The sequence below is a fragment of the Coregonus lavaretus genome (genome assembly GCF_964263955.1).
Source record: "Coregonus lavaretus genome assembly, chromosome: 4".
Classification (NCBI taxonomy): domain Eukaryota; kingdom Metazoa; phylum Chordata; class Actinopteri; order Salmoniformes; family Salmonidae; genus Coregonus; species Coregonus lavaretus.
Window position 1 is genome coordinate 18,393,193 of NC_139991.1, and position 18,064 is coordinate 18,411,256.

General features: G+C 40.8%; 1 protein-coding gene across 1 annotated transcript in view; it reads left to right on the top strand.

Moving 5' to 3' along the window:
* Nucleotides 1–4,857: 4,857 nt before the first annotated feature.
* Nucleotides 4,858–18,064, top strand: part of LOC311128064 (leucine zipper protein 2-like) — a 200,337-nt gene continuing 187,130 nt past the window's right edge. Inside the window, exon 1 of the mRNA XM_084160020.1 lies at nt 4,858–4,995. Within this exon, the coding sequence (XP_084016146.1) occupies nt 4,934–4,995 (62 nt within the window). The 5' untranslated portion in view covers nt 4,858–4,933. The remainder of the gene's footprint in view (nt 4,996–18,064) is intronic.

Genomic DNA, 18,064 nt, shown 5'->3' on the forward strand with positions numbered 1-18,064 from the left:
AACCATCTGCACTGTGGCTCTGTGAGGCAGTCCATTGCCAGTGTTTCGAGGTCTCTCATCAAGTTCTCCCACACTGTATTCTATCAGCCCACACTATGATGACTCTGTATGGAAGACACTTACAGCGTTTGCAGTGTGCGCCTTGCTCAACCATATGCTTTCATATTGCCAGGATGGAAAACTGCCTTGGGCCTCAACACTCTTGCCAACTTCTAGTTTGTAGTGGGCTTTTACTGTGCAGTCTGGTGATTCTGTCCATTTCTTACAAAAAAAGGTCAGAATAAAACTGATTAAAGTGAGGACTCAAGCACCTGCTATGTTCACACTTTGGTAATCAGAGAACAGGCTCAACTTAATTAAACATGCAATACCATATATATTTTGGTTGTCAAGTAATATCTCAGATATTACTCTGTAGGTACTGTAAACACAGCATATAGTGTACTGGAGATTCCCTTTGTGTGTGTGCACTGGCACCTGCTTGTTACAAAACCAAAACCATGATTATTAGTTTATTTACACATTCATGATTTATGCTATCATTCAAGTGAGAGAATATTCTGACTCTTCGGATTTCAGTTAAATTATTTAAGTCTCCAATTATTTTTCCTTTAAATAATAAATATTTCTTGGGTGGGGGGGGGGGGGGGGGGGGGGTGCTGAATTAAGTGCTGAATTAAGTTTTTTGGGGGAGAGAAAAAGAAGCATAAAACATCTCCAGAAGATACATGTTGTTTGGTCCTCCATTCTAAATCCTCTGGGACTCACATTTGAGAAGTTCTATCACATCTACCCACTTAGCACCCAAGGGACTATAGGCTGCTCTTCAGGACCCCTTGCTGTGTGTGTGTGTGTGTGTGTGTGTGTGTGTGTGTGTGTGTGTGTGTGGTCATCATGGGTGCTGTAGGGGTATAATGACAGCAGCAGTGGTTATGGTTGTAGGGGTATTGAAGGCTGGAGGGATCGTGGGGCAGGAGAGGTAGGGGTTAGGATAGTGGGGGCTGTCACGATCGTTGAGAGACAGGTCAGACCAAGATGCAGTGTGGTATGCGAACATGTTTATTTTACTGAATACACACTGACAAAACAACAAACGGCAACGAAACGTGACGTCGGGAGGCTATACACAAACAAGCCAAACTCACCGAAACACAAACAAGATCCCACAACCCAGGCAGGAAAACTGGCTTCCTAAGTATGATCCCCAATCAGAGACAACGAGCGACAGCTGCCTCTGATTGGGAATCACACCCGACCAAACATAGAAATACAAATATAGAATGTCCACATAGAAATACACACACATGATATTCACACCCTGACCAAACTACCTCGAGAATAACCGTCTCTCCAGGTCAGGGCGTGACAGGGGCTGACGCTGTACGGTCAGTGAGAGCTGTAGAAGCAGCTACAGTAGAGGCTGCAGATGTAGAATCCTCAGAGGGAACTATGGTGCTTTGATCACACCTGGTCCATCATTCCGACAATGTTTACCATGTTTTCCCCCACATGGTTCGGTGATGAATTTCGAGTGGATCTCAAGCTGATTGGGTTTTGGGGTGGTTTACACTTCCTCATTCAAACAAACAACTAGCAACGTCTGAAAGCTAAAAATTTTTTTTTAATGAAAGCTAACATTATTGTGCATCAATCAGCATTGTTTTGATGCTGTTCCACCATGACTGACTCAGATGCTGTCCTAATATGGACACTGTATCCGAGCAGATACTAAACGGTCATGAAGAAAAGTCTTTAAAAAAGCTATTTAAGACGTCTGTTTCCCCAGCCCCTTAGAGGTTATGACATTGACTCACTGACACATAGTAATGTGAGGAGATAAACTACACACACAAAAAATGAGGATTCCTCAAGGGTTCTTTGGGAAGGGTGATGGTTCTATGTGGAAGGAACCATAATGACTCAAAGAACCCTTTGAGCTCTTCAATGGTTCTTTACAGTTCACAAAAGGGTTCTTGGCTTTTTAGTGATCATTTAAATGTAGGGGAGGTGGCTCAGTAGAATATTTTGGAGTGGGGTTTGCGCACAGCAACCATGAGTGAGTGTCATTCCAGTTTATCTAATGTGTTGTGTTGTTCCATTACATGTTATATGTGACTACGGCCAGTGACGGTGTCTTGTTAAAGACTCACTTATGGTCTTGGGTCAATAGAGAACACTTGACTAAATCAGTCAGTGCTTCTCAATTCTCTCCTCAAGGACCAGAGTTAGCTCACTTAATTGTTCCAGAGGTAGTTCACTTGATTCTACTTGTCAATCAACACAATAATAACACCTATGGAATTTTAACAATATAATATGGCTGACCAGAATAAAAAACTCTGTATGATTCTCCATAAAGGTTCTATAAAGAACCATAAAAAGAGTTGTTGTAACCATAGTGTAACTGTTTTTTTGGTGTTATATAGAACCTTTTTTAATGGTTCTTTATAGAACCTGAGAAAATGGTTCTTTATAACCCCATACAGGTTCCATTTAGAACCTTATGAGCATGGTTCTTCATTGAACCTTCAAAAAAGGGTTCTATATAGCGATGGTTACAAGCCAAGTAACCCCTATCTGGTACTATTTAGAACAATTCTTTTTTAGTGTGTAGTATTCAGAGCTCTGAGTCATTTCAAGATATCTGAAAACATGTAATACAGCAACTCAACTAGAGGTTGATATGAATATAACATTGTGTGAAGGTAATTGGAAACCTATGTTGCTCTTGTAAAATAAAATGGTCACAGTGTATATTGATTTGACCTACATGTACAGTCAGGTCCATAAGTATTTGGACAGTGACACAATTTGCATCATTTTGGCTCTGTACGCCACCTCAATGGATTTGAAAGGAAACAATCAAGATGTGCTTTAGTGTAGACTTTCATCTTTAGTTTAAGGGTTTTGTCAAAATTATTGTATGAACCGTGTAGGAATTACAACCATTTTTATACATAGCCCCCCAATTTTAGGGGCTCAAAAGTAATTGGACAAGCTAACATAATCATAAATTAAATTGTGAGTTTTAATACTTGGTTGCATATCCTTTGCAGTCAATTACTGTCTGAAGTCTGGAACCCATAGACATCACCAGATGCTGGGTTTCTTTCCTGGCCTTTACTGCAGCTGTCTTCAGTTACTGCTTGTTCTTGGGGCGTTTTGCCTTCAATTTTGCCTTCAGCAAGTGAAATGCATGCTCAATTGGATTCAGGTCAGGTGAACACTAGACCTTTTATCTGCTTACTTGTAATTGAACTATGAGGGAATAACACACACCTGGCCATGGAACAGCTGAGCAGCCAATTGTCCAATTACTTTTGATCCCTTAAAAAAGGGGGGACCACATATAAAAAGTGCTGTAATTCCTACACCGTTCACCCAATTTGGATGTAAATACCCTCAAATTAAAGCTGGAAGTCTGCACCTTCAGCTCATATTCATTATTTTTTCAACTCCAATATGCTGTTGTAGACAGTAATAATAACTTGGTCAATGTCCAAATATTTATGGACCTGACTGTAATTAAATGGTTGTGGTAAAGGCAACCATAGTATTTTGATTTCACAAGTGATCTCAGACCAAATATGAAATCATCGTTATGCTTTATGTCAAGAAGTTCCAGATTGAATACAGTAGTCCTAGAAGTAATTATAACATACAATTAACTCTTGCATTGCATTGATCTCATTTTCCCATAATAATGCACAAAACAGGTTCACTCTCACTACCAGTGGGACTAACGCTTTCTGGCTGATGCGCTACGTAATTAAGACGGATTATGGTGCCCCTTTTAGGACACTCTCCGATCACCAAAGCATGCCGAGGTCCAAAGCTCTCATTAAGAACTAGTCACTGTGTGTTTCCATGCGTGGGGCTTGGACTAATTCGACCCCAGTAAATGGGCGGAAGTCCTACAGAACGAGGTGTAGGTTACTACCCCGGGAACAATGGACTCCAAACTCTATTAAATCCTTAATGGAAATAATGTATCATGCCTATGGTGTATGACCTCCACCTTTTTGTGTTGTCGTGTTGAATATTCTGCCCGTATTTCAGACCGCTATATGCCTCATTTAAAACATGCACAAAATCCTCTACATCATGTTGAAGAGCACCTGTCTCGCAAAATCTTTGATGAGGTCAAACAGACACCCACAAAATCTGAAGAAGGTATGGTGTGAAAAGGGGTTGAAGGAATGATACATTTATCGATTGACATTTCCATCCCCCCTTTCTATCAATACGGCACTTAAACTCTAGACCATTTGTTTGTAGCATTTACAGGTGTCATATTCAGCATGCTGATTCATTAGAACACATTCCATTATGGCTGAATCACAGAGGCTGCTGGTGAACCCTGTGTTTGTTATGCTAGTGACCCTGTTGCTCCCATCCTTGCATAATTGCTCCTGTAGTCCCTTAGAGTGCAGGTAATAATAGGTGCTGAGTGAGAGGCGGGGGAGCTGCATTGCCAGGGATTCTTCAAGCCACAATGGGGACGAATGCCTCTCAGCTCTCACCACCAGTGGTTGAATCAATGTTGTCTCCACGTCATTTCAACAACAACAACAAATGTGAGTGGGCCTGTGTCCACCCAGGCCCACCCATGCCTACGCCCCTGCTATGCTCAGTGGGAGCTGCTCTCATCTCTCCAGTCTGATTCTGCCCCTCTTACCCCCCATCCCCATTCATTTCCTCATTAATAAGTCTGTCTGTGTCACTGTGTTATTTAAAGCCAGAGATCCTCCCTTGCTCTGTCAGAGCCACTGGGTTGCATCTGTCTGCCTCTCTCTGCGTATGTGTGCGTGCGTGAGTGCGCGCAGGCAAGCGATTGAGCCAGTGAGTGAGCAAGCTAGAGAGGGAGAGAAAGGAGAAAGGAAAGCAATCGAGAGGGAGAGAGAGAATCGGAGTGTGAGTGCAAGACAAAGCTATGAAATTAATCAGAGCTATTTGCCTCCTGCTTCTTTGTCCAGCTTTGAGCCTCAACACTAGGTAAGTCGAAAAGAAGAAGAGTCTATTCTTCTTACTTCACCTTCAGTGATTCTGAAAGAAAGGGGGAGGGTGAATGCACAATGGCTAATCATAGAAGATACTAATCCTTAGTTCCAGTCCTGCGAAATAGCCTGGGTTCTGGAGGGAGATGCCTGTGTTGCGGAGCATGATGTTCTGAGGCAGTAGACTGTAGGCAAAATAAAGGTTTATCTATTAAACTATTATCTGTGTTAAACTAAAAGATATACATGTCTTTGGTGGTGAAATTCACTGGCTAAAAATGCTTTGGAATTGTGTAGGCATCGCTTACTGGGATTGCGGCAGGTCTTGTCTCCAGCTTGCTGGAAGGGAGCAAGTTAAGTCATAGCCGGCTAAAGAAGGAACTGGGCTGCCCAGTATGTTGCAATGTCTTCAGAGAGAGAGAGTGTGTGTGCAGAATAATGCATTGAGGGGAAGAGTAGGAAGAGGAGGGGAGGAGGAGGAGGAGGAGGAGAGACGAGAGAAATGGAGAGATGAGGCGACGTGCAGTGGGGAGGGAGGTTTTAATGATTAATTAAACCATTGATAAAATCATTCCTCTTTCAAACTAGTGCCTGAACACTACTCCCATTACCGGGGTCTTTGTGAAAGAAAAGCCAAGGTTGTTAGAGAGTCTTAAATATGACTTAAAGACAGATACACATTATGAAACTTGCTCTCCTCTCATTGCAGTTTTGTCTAGTTTGATCTGATGGAATTTTAGCTTGGGTTGGTAGACCTCTCTACAAGTGTGCTCCTAAGTGATGAATGTAGTGGCAGAAGATACATGCACAGAGACATACACATACACATACACATACACAATCAATCCATTGGCACATTTTGCAGATTTGAATAAGCTAATTTGATGATGCTGGAGATACAAAAAGTCTGATTCCGTTTTATGTTGAAAGCACAGTTTATATTGGATAATGAATATGTTGATGACTGTTAGAAGTTTGGATTGTGTTTTATAAAATTGAATGAGATACACTACATGACCAAAAGTATGTGGACACCTGCTCGTCGAACATCTCATTCCAAAATCATGGGCATTAATATGGAGTTGGTCCCCCTTTGCTGCTATAACAGCCTCCACTCTTCTGGGAAGGCTTTACACCGGATGTTGGAACATTGCTGCGGGGACTTGCTTCCATTCAGCCACAAGAGCATTAGTGAGATCGGGCACTGATATTTGACGATTAGGCCTGGCTCGCAGTCTGCGTTCCAATTAATCCCAAAGGTGATCGATGGGGTTGAGGTCAGGGCTCTGTGCAGGCCAGTCAAGTTCTTCCACACTGATCTCGACAAACCATTTCTGTATGGATCTCGCTTTGTGCATGGGGGCATTGTCAAACTGAAACAGGAAAGGGCCTTCCCCAAACTGTTGCCACAAAGTTGGAAGCACAGAATCTTCTAGAATGTCACTGTATACTGTAGAGTTAAGATTTCTCTTCCCTAGAACTAAGGGGCCTAGCCCGAACCATGAAAAGCAGCCCCAGACCAATATTCATTTTCCACCAAACTTTACAGTTGGCACTATGCATTGGGGCATTTAGCGTTCTCCTTGTTGGAAAGGTGGCATCCTATGACGGTGCCACGTTGAAAGTCACTGAGCTCTTCAGTAAGGCCATTCTACTGCCAATGTTTGTCTATGGAGATTGCATGGGTGTGTGCTCGATTTTATACACCTGTCAGCAACGGGTGTGGCTGAAATAGCTGAATCCACTAATGTCAACATACTTTTGTATATAAAGTGTAAATGACCCACCCCAATGAGACACTTAAAGTCATGATCTTAGTGAGTGACTGACTGGCTGCTTGATTTATTTATTTTACTAATTACTTATATGTAACAAGTGGCATTAATGTGTCAGAGGCTCAACTGATGTGTTAAGCTCTGTTGCTCCCCAGTTACCTAGACCAGAGCAAATTTATAAAGATAGATCTATATACTGTATATGGCTAGGGACGGACTGGGACCAGAAATCAGCCTGGCCAGCCCATTTTCTTCCTCTAGGCCCCGACACCATGCCCTTTTCTTCCCTTGAGAGGCCCCCATAATTGGCCAAATAATGACCATTCTGCGCAAAAGCACCAATTTAGACAGGCACACTCTGCTAAAGATGAAGCCCATCTGGGATTTGCCAGAACTACCCTATGGCCAGTACAATTATGTATACGGCTCTGACCTAGACTAATTCAATGGTCCCTGAGCAGGTATCACTACTAGACAACTCTGGCCATGTCTAGACTTGACAGTTCATGCAGCTTTAGTATTCTGATCATAGAGTTCTGATCATGGAATTCTGAACGCGTCATGCATCTAGCCAGCAAGCTAGCAAGCAACACTAAAGGGATTGCAAACGGGTTAGCATAACTCTAGTCCCCAAAATTTTTTTTAGGGCAGCAAGCACGTTCCTCACACTCTAGAAACGTATTTCCTCCAACGTTATAATGAAAAGGTGCCTCTAGGTCCCAAAACACATGATTTCTGGAGACTTGTGGGAGGAGTGCTGATGACGTCGCCCACTGTATGCACTTTCGGTAGCCTGATTGTGTCCAGACTAAGGAGAAATCCACAAACGATGCATCCCTGACCACCTCCTCAGACAGATCTGAACACAATCAGACCACAAAGCGATTTTTGTGCGTCTATACCTGTCTTTTCAATGCGATCTTCGTATTCTGATAGTCACATGTAAATGTTAAGTGTAGACACAACCTCTGAATAAACTGATCTCAATACGCTGAGTAATGGTACCAGAGGAATTATCTTCTGGTTGCTAATTGACATGAAAGGTGTCATGTTGACTTTTTGGTATATAAAAGGAATTGAAATACATTGATGTATGTGTGAAGTATTCTATTGTAGCATTCTATTATAGAGGAAACAAACTAAAAAATCATAATGTTTTCATAAAGGTCCTTATTGCTAAACCTCCCCACAAACAAACAATACTAGCGGATTTCTTATGATCGACAGCTGAGGGATGGGGCTAGGGACATGTAAACCAGTGGTCTAGATGGAAGAACTGACAGTCCATGACACCCTATAAATAGTTTAATACATATTTTGAAGCTATACATTGTTTACACACTTGTTTTAGATACAAAAAATATATAATTATTATAATTAATAATAATAATTATAATTATAATCAATTGGTATCAAGAATTGAAATGACCACTGAAAAATTCTAAAAGCTTCCGAAGCTTCCCTCCCAGACTGTAGCTTTAAGATTCTGGTTAACCACCTATAACATCATATTTTTTTCTTGATATAATTATATGAGAGTACTTTGGAAATCTCAAAGATTCTATGGAGCTAAGTTGTTGGTTGATATACAAACTGGCACATAATTGACCAGGAAGAAAGTAACTGTATAGAATTGATTGGGGGAAATTCAAGCCACTTTTGCCACACTTCCTCCTTGCATCTGATTAGGCTTAGAGTACTGTGGCTGTTTCTGAGTGTGTGTGTGTGCATATGTGTGTGTGGCTGTTTCTAAGAGTGTGTGTATGTGTGTGTGTGTGAACGCAGGAGCGCATGTGGCTGCTCACAACTCACTACAATGCAGTCCCAACCGATTCACCAATCATGTCTTTGCAATGTCTCTTTTAAGGGATTTCACAAATGTTCTTTATTATTGACACTAACTTCGATGTTTCCTACCTAGGCAAATGCCGGTGTCCATTGGGACCTCCATAACATTCAGTAATTAGGTACTGTACATATCACACAGACAGGGCCTGCATTGCTTAGTCTCTTCACACCTGGCTGTAAATACTAAACATATTGCAGTTTAAATTAATTATTTATTTGATGTTTGATGGGGTCAGGAAATTAAAGAGGAATGCGGTTTATGACTCTGGAGATTAACAATGGGAGCCTGGTAATAGCTGTAATAGCCTGATAATACATGCTAATATCCAGTAGGTCATCTTGCTGAAAGGTAATGGGGAATAGGTCATTTTGTAATGAGAGCATAATGACCTAGCAGCTATACATGACAGTCGGTGGCTACTCAACTGATGGGAATCAGAAGCTTCCCATTGAAATGATGGACTACATTTCTAATTTGCCAAGATACAGTATTTCCTGTGGATAAGAAATGTATCTTTCTGTATCTCAGAACAATTTTAATCTTTCTGAGAATAACCCCAATTTGCACATCATTAACCCCCAAAGCCCTTAGTGGCCATCTAACCATTACAGATTCCTCCATATTTGTGGAACGCTTTATATTTATTGAGATCATATAATTCAGATAAATCTAATTTAACTAGAAATTGAGACTATAATATTCTGTTTAGGCCTGCTTGTCTTTGGTTTACAACTTATTTCATAACTAATTATTTTACTACTGTATGTGTTCCATATGTCATGGTCATGGCTAACCGCAAGCATTTACTCTGTAAAGCAGTGTTTCCAAAACCTATCCTTAATTACCCCCCAGCTAGATCTACTTATTTATACAAAGTTCTTACTTATCTGGAATTGTGCTATAGACAATCACTTACATAAGATCAATTATATTATATAGGTATCGATTAAGTAATTTAATAAAACAATCTCAAAAGAAAACGACTCAAAAGAAACAAACCCTTCTTGCAACATGGGAAAGAATCAACCCCAAATAATGTTATTTTGTTACTTTAAATGCTTTAAATGTTTTCCCTCATAACTCTTGGGTGTGGGTTTTGTCGAATTGGGCCCTTTGATCGAATTGGCCCTTTTGTGTAGTTCTAAGCAATGTTTGACAGAGAAGAAAAGCAGTGATTGACTAGACCAGAGGGTCAAGTCCAGGGCATCCTGGGAATTAGACTGAACTATTGACAGCGGCAAGATGGTAATGGTAATAATCTTTATGCATTGATGGACTGTGCATGCTTGGCCGGGGGTAATGACCAAAGAGACCATCTCGTCTCATCCACGGCTATTGTTTAGCACCTGAGGCATGGAAAGGTAAATGTGAGTGTAGTGGTGCTTGCTTGCTCTTTGTCTACCATCAGGTAGCGGCTTTGGCTCCTCTGCCAAGTAGTTAAGTCGGCTCTTTGTGATTACGAAGTGAAGGGTCCATCATTATTTTAATTAAATGCTCTGCTTGATTTATAACACAAGCATTTGGAAGCCTGGTTTGTTGGATTGACATCTTGCTCAAACACTCATGTATTTTGCTGCACAGTAGCAATTTGGGACAGCGGTGGATGATTTCAGATGGTTGGTCATGGTGACAAATTCATTCTTAGAAGTCTAAGCCGTTGAGGGGGGAGTTCTAAGTTGACATAAGTAATTGTTTTAAGGTCATACCATGGATCATTTAGCTATTTGATTTGGAATTTCAGGACCTCTTTAGATGTAAAAAATATTTTTTACAAATGATTTGATAAAATATTGAATTTGGCCTTTACTACTATAGCCCATAGAAATGCATTAAATAACACATTAATACATGTCAAAAAAGACAGTCAAGAAATGTATCATAAGGAATAAGGTTTTGACGTTTCTGTCCTATATCTAGCTCACATATTTAACCCCTTTTGTTTGGCACAAATCTACCTCCATACATCCATTCATTTGTATGGGTTACCTTTAGACGAGTCCCGTGACACTTGTGGGGGTCATAGAGCAAAACAGAGAACACAATCGTGAGAGTCTCCCCTTTCTATAGGCCGTTCGGATGCTACAGACCTTTTTGTGAGAAGACCGATTTTTGGGATGTCTCCTGGTCTGACAAACAGCGCTGTAGCTCTGCCACTTTCCATCGCAGATATCTCTGGCTTACATTGACGGAATTTCATAGGGATTTTTTTATTATGTTACTTACACTCTTAGAAAAAAGGGTTTCAAAAAGGTTATTCAGCGTTCCATGTAGAACCCTCTGTAGAAAGGGTTCTACCTTTCTTTTCTAAGATTGACACACCGGTGCGTCAATAGACTCTAGGGGTTACGCGTTAAAGGAAAGACTACCGTGAAATAACAACTTGCGCAGGGAACTGTTCGGTATTGGTATTCCCCTGTGGTAATGGATAAGTTGTTGAATGGGGGGGCTTAGACTAGCCAATGATGTGCTTTGGTAAAGACATGATATGCACCCACTCTGTGGGGCTTTCTTTCCCGGACACATAGCTATAAGAGCTAGCTACTAAAATGCCCCACGAATTGCGCTCATAAAACAATAATCTTTACATTTGCGATAGTGGAACTGCAATTTAAGTTTTGTAAAGATAACATATGGCTAAACAATATTTGTTATATATGTGTGGATAAAACAATTATGTTTAATATTCATAACATTATAATAATTATAATATTATTTATGAAAATATTAAAAAATTCCAGAGTTTTTTCTTTTTTCTTTTACAACAAAACATAATTTCAGATAGTGTGAAGGAATAACAACAATACAATTATAACTCAAACACCATATTTCTATCAGAGAAACACCTTTTTCATGTTTTTAGTAGTTGCATATTGTTACAGTTGTCGGACAGTTTTGCCATACGGCACAAACCCAAAATGACACTTAAAAATATATATTTTTGTACATGTATTTTACATGCTATTTGGGGCCATTTCAAGTGAGGAAAACTTTTTTGGCATGGTTCTATCATAATGCATGCAGTAGAGGGTTAATTAGATTGAAGATTGCCACCACCATTGGATTTTTTATGCGCCTCCATCATCACCATTGTAAGCAAAGCACAAGAGTTTTTAACCAGTGCCACAGCATGAGAATGCCGGCCTGATTTTTGTCTTGTCGTCATATGATTTCAGAAATGCAGAGGCAGGGTAGGTCAAGAGCCCCGAGATGAGAAAAAAAAACATTTGTGTGAGACGGTAATGTCCTTATAGTGTGAGGCAGGATGTGAATGATAATTGAAATTCGAAGGACACAGCATAATCGGTGCACCATGGCAACCACATTGGCTACATGACAGTAATGAAGTGGGCTACAATAAACAGAACCTTTGGTAGCTCCCGTCCAATGAGAAATTTATTAGAGGACACCATGATACAGTCATTTGGTATTCAAGGCCATACGTGACGTAACACTCCAAGTATGTTTGCGCCCATTCTTCTTGCAAGACATTTGATGTGACCGCTTCTTTGTTACTCAAATAAAGTTACAGTGAATCACTCCTTTGCTTCATCTAGTTCCGGGAAACTAGAAGTTTGCCCGTCAAATGTTATCTGTGTCTGCTTTTGCGTCTAAGATACCCTTAATGATGTTTTCTTGTGAGCTCGATGTTGAAATATGGATGTGAACTATGCAGAAGTGCCAAGCAGACATTATTGCTGAAGGTATAAACAAAGATCAATACACATTATAGAGCAGGATTGTCCTCTCCATGATGCTGCTGAGTGTAATAACATAGTAATGGGATTTTAAAGGTCAAATAAATAAATAAATCAGAGGATTGTCTATTGGGAGAGATGGAAGAAAGCAGGCAAAAAGGAGGAAAGAATATGCAGGGAGCTTTTCCTCGAAGTCAGTGAATGGTGCATTCAAAATGTAATGTTGAAGAGCCCTGCTCAAGGAGAATATTGCTAATGTCAAGCTTTGCTTCAAAATTAAATGCTGGCAAAAACAAGCTAATCAAAAGAGGGGAAGGATTCCTTTTAAACATGTTGGCTGGAGTTCTACTGATTTATATTGCCAGGGAAGGAAAGTTGTGACATAGGTCGAGTGGGACTCTAGCAAATAGTATTTTTTAGCATCGTTAGGTATTTTTGTAATGGCAATATTGCCATCCATCTTAAATCAATTTGATGACATAATGATGTCAAAGTTGTTTCCTACTAATTATTTGCCTACTTTAGATGTAATTTAGATGAAACAGTGATTAGTCTCCATTAGGAATGACTAGACACGACTCGACAAGCCACTATGGCTCTTTAGAATGTTCATAACAATGGCAAAAGTTTGATGCATCAAGCGTGGCCAGGTTTGTGCAGTTTGCCAGGGGATGCTATTGTTATTTTTTAAAACATTTTATTTTGGACATTATAGTAATTTAGCAGACGCTCATATCCAGAGCGACTTACAGTAGTGAGTGCATACATTTTCATACTGGTCCCCCGTGTTAATCAAACCCACAACCCTGGCGTTGCAAGAGCCATGCTCTACCAACTGAGCCACACGGGACCTTTTTCTGTTTTAAAGCCAATTTCCTGCAATTCTACACCTTTTGCCATGGGGCGGACACTACATTTTACTGTTTTAAGGCTAGTTTCCTGCATTTCTACACATTTTGCCATAGCTTTTGCCATGTTTTTATGCTATCTGAGTGACTCAAACATTATAACAAAATCAATGCCATGACTTTTTAATTTGGTGATTGTTAGTTCTCAAAGATGATCTTATAAAAAAAATATGTAGCTCCATAATCATTTCTACATACATTTGTTATTAGTTGTTTAAGTTTACACTGAAAACGTTTTACCAACCCTACGCTATTCGGCTATCACCTCGTACCTACGACATCAGCACAGCCAGGCTAAAGCAGTCGTATACCAGGCCCTCTCGTGTACAATTGCTTCAATATGCCCTTAACATGTGCAGTTAAAGTAAAGACAGTCTGTTTCATAGTTTTAGCTGTCAAGATAGAAGATCATATATTTATCAGTATAACCACGTCATGGCTGTTTGACGAGCAGGCGACTTTGAGAAAACGACTCCCACCCCTTTGTGCTCGCACGGTGGGAGAATTCATACAACCTTGACTCCTTCAAGACACTGCTACATGTCTTTGTCTGTTAGAGTACGTTGCTCAGATCGCTCAGGTCTCATGGCAGCATACAAAGACCACAGGGGCGAGTGACTACACAGACAGGTCGTTAGTTGTTGTTATTCTAACATCAATCAACCCATCAGTGTCACTCCCGAGGCCCCGCAAGGGTGAACGCACTTTCTGACATTCGGAGTGACACTTAATGTCATTCCAACGTGTCGAATCCTGAAGGACAAAGCTGTGTTGTAGAGACTGTGTGTTCTGCATATGTTTATATATTAAATACAAAAACGATGTTCTAAGTAAAATATTTAGAGTTGGAAGTAACTGAAAAAGATAGTAAATCCAAAGGAGCGCTGCCTACATTTTTTACGTTTGGAGTTTGTAGACCTCAAGGATCTTAGTAGATGTGTCAACCGTCAATATGCAGAAACGACAAAGAAATGATGAGAGGTGGAATCCCAATATAATGCATGACATGGTCTGATCAAGTCTATGCCACCTCTATAATTACTATTATTATCATTATGCAAACATTACACAATTGGGAATAGTTCAAATATAGCCTACAGGTTACACGATGGTCACGATCAAATATCATACAACATACAAAGATGGATATTTCAGTAATCACTACTCCAGTGGTTTTTATCTACCCTATAATCATGACAGTATGGCAGTATCCTACAGTATCATATCTGACTTATCTGAAGGATGATCTTGTCTCCCACTCCCTGAGTTCTGCATCTATTTCTTCCCCCTCTTTCTCTTTTGGCTTTCTAATGGCCCATGATTGGTACCCTATGGAACAAAGTGCTCAGAGGCATTACTCACAAATGATTAGAGAGATCAGAGTGTGTGGAGAGAGATGGGTCTGGGCATGAACAAAAGAACGGAATCATAAATAATACAGCCTAGAATGAAAGCAGAGTGTTTTTATAGTATCATTTTTTCTTCTTCCTGTATTTATTTATTATCGCTACGTATCTCTGATTCTGACTATTTGCCTCTGGATGATGGGGGGAAATAACAGTTGTTTCCCACCCAGACCACACCCCAGATGGATTTGGTACCACTAAGGGGGATGTATCATTCATGAGATCTATATCTGGGATCAAAGGCAGGTGGCAAGCTCAGTAGTGGGTGGGAGATGTATTGTTAATGTTGAAGGACAAACAAGAACTGTCTCTCTCCAATCAAGAGTGAAAACTCCAATAACAGAATAGATTTTAGGGGTCACATCTAGTCACAACAGACAGCACTTTTTTCAATTCCTGCCTTTTATTTATCTCTCTCTCTCTCTCTATATCTCTCTCTCTCTCTCTCTCTCTCTCTCTCTCTCTCTCTCTCTCTCTCTCTCTCTCTCTCTCTCTCTCTCTCTCTCTCTCTCTCTCTCTCTCTCTCTCTCTCTCTCTCTCTCTCTCTCTCTCTCTCTCTCTCTCTCTCTCTCTCTCTCTCTCTCTCCAACCCTGCCGGGCATTCATTTTCAGGCAACATTATATTTGCTATTTTCCTCTGGTAGGGCTACATAAATCTGAATCCTTTATCAGCCACCTGCACACCTCTGACGACGTTTGGATGGATTTTGTTATTTTTATCTAATCTCTTCTCCCTAAGCATATTCGGTGTCTGGGATCCATCTTGGCTGACAAGTGCTGGTTCCATTTGAGTCCCTATCTCCTGTGTTTCGCCAGTGTTTTGCCATGACACCTGACTCTTGATAAGTGCATCCTCCTGTGTGTTTGGAGAGGGAGTGTTTTGCAAGGGATACCTGCACAAATTAAATGGATAAACCATTCAATGATGCTGCGGAGGTAGTTTATCTTTGGCGGCAGCCATGTTTATTTTATTATTTCAATGTGCCTTCATGCCCGGCGGAGAATTCAGCAATATGCTGGTGCTTCAGATACCACGCTTATTATATTCCCTGCAAATGGAGTATTGGATTAATGGAATGGTGAAGAGGCAGAAAAGGTTCTTGATTATGCAAGGCCCAGCCTCAAGATTCTATTTCCTACACAACAACATTGCCATGGTGACCTTTCAAATAGCTTATCGATTGTACAATCTTCATTAAGGCAAACTGAATAGTTTCAAGCTAAGTACTTCAGGGAATGCCACAGAAGTAAGGCGGTAAAAAACAGAGGCCATTGGTATTTGCCACACATTTGTGGCATCCTTAAATTCTACGTGCAAGTTTACCTAAATCTGGGCTAATGGGAAGTCATTGAGGCAAATCATAGCTTGGTAATAGTACCTTAGAGATAATTTGTGATGTGTCCAAGAAAAGTGCTGATGTTGGCGGGCAAAAAAGGCATGTGTGCACACGCCTGCTCGTGTGTTTGTGTGCGTGTGCACTGAACCCCACTACTGGGCTGAGGGGTGGTGAGAGGGTGTTATGTTGCTGAAGTCCACCTCCTCCCATTTGCCTGTCTGTCAGAAGGCTTGCTTGGCTGCGCTCCACACAGTGACGGTGTTGACAAAATGACAGGAGGGAGCATACTCCAGTGAATGTCAATTTGGCAGGCAAGCACTGTTTCCCAGGGAGCATAGATTCTCCCTGCTCTGCCAGACCTGCAGTGCTGCTATGTGTAGAGAGAGCAAGGCAGGCTGCAGGCTGTGTGGAGCTGTGTGGCACACACACCCATCACACACACACACACAGACAGAGGAACACATTCTTAAAGCATTCCAATAGCAATGGTTAGCTATATAATTTGCTGTGATTCTGAAGATTGAATACACTGAAAATAACACTCAAGCATTTTAATATTGTGACAGAGTTGTTGTTAGCTCAGCTAGGCCTCCACAGTTTAGCAAACAAAGGAAAGTAGGACGGGTGCTCAACAACAATATCAGGAATCCCAAAATAGGGCTTACCCAGGAAACTGGTCCATGTTAGCTATTGGCACAGCACTTTGGAATTCTGCAGCTTTCACATTTTTTTTTTTCTCGGGAGGTAGCCTAGTCTAATGTTCTGATTTAACATGGAGGATTAGCGAAGCGTTCTAATGTGCTTATAATCTTATAATCTTTATAATAGGGGGCACATTATGAATATGGATGCCTTTTATGAATAAATGTCATTGGAATCGGCGACTGTTGAGGTTACCGGGTAGAATGATGAGTATAAAACTAGAACATCGAAGAACTAGATCATCGAAGAACTAGCTAAGCCTTAATCCTGTATGTAATCACTTTAAGTGGATGGAGTTGGTTTAATGGTGTTTGGTCTTAAATGTTTGTCTACCGAGTCACCACACAATCTGCTTGTGTATCCTGGTTAGCTAAGTAACGGTTTGCTTACAAGTGTGTGGATTTGACAGTTTGACAAATGCCCCGGTAGGGTGGAGGTAGAGCAACATTTTGGGAACTTGGGTTCTGTTCTGGTTCCATCCCAATACCATACATACATTCTATATGTATGCTAATATGGACATTGGAATGTATTCTTGGGCTTACAACAAGATGTTACAGACAGGCCACAAGGCTTTAAGTCTCAAAGTTATTCCTTTTTCCACTTATGCTCCCAAAACTCTCTTCATCCAACAGAATTGCATCATGATTCAAGTCCAACAGAGCTTCAGTGCCTTATGGTTTTGTCATTAGTTTACTGAAATGTCCACCCACTTGGTTTATGTGATCTAAATCAGTTAGCAACATTCAGTCATGATAGAGAAGGGGACATTATGGCATGGCCACTGTGGACTGCAATTGTACATCACTGACAAATAGATGATCTGTGGGAGTGTTGGTGAGGGGAAATTGACAAGGAGGGAGCTCTAATGGATAGACAGGCACCCATGACGGAACGTTTTTATGGGTCACTTGATCACTGGTTGATTGATTGATTACTAACCTGTAAAGAATTAGTCTTGCAACTGACAAGTCACCAGGTGACACCCTGCATGACGTCAATACCAGTAGATTGTTATTTTCAGTGAACAGAGGCCATTGTGCCCACAGAAGAGCAGCATGGCCATGAAAGTCCATACAATATGTTAAGGTCATAAACTATCCAAATGCAATATATAAACCAAATGTAAGGCCAGAAAATAAAACCCTGAGCAGTCTGCGAAACACTGATGTGTGGAACTGAGGTATCTTGCAACGTAACGGTGTAAAGACTGAGGTTGTCTCACATGTGGTCAAAATGTCTCCAGTGAACATGACCTTGTCAATCCTCTACCTTATAAGGCACCATTCAGACAAAGGGTCCCTCATGTCACCTGTGATGGGCATTGACTTCACACTCTGTAGCCAGCCAGTTCTTCCTTGTTTCCTTCCTGTCCTTGAATGTAAGAGGATCTTT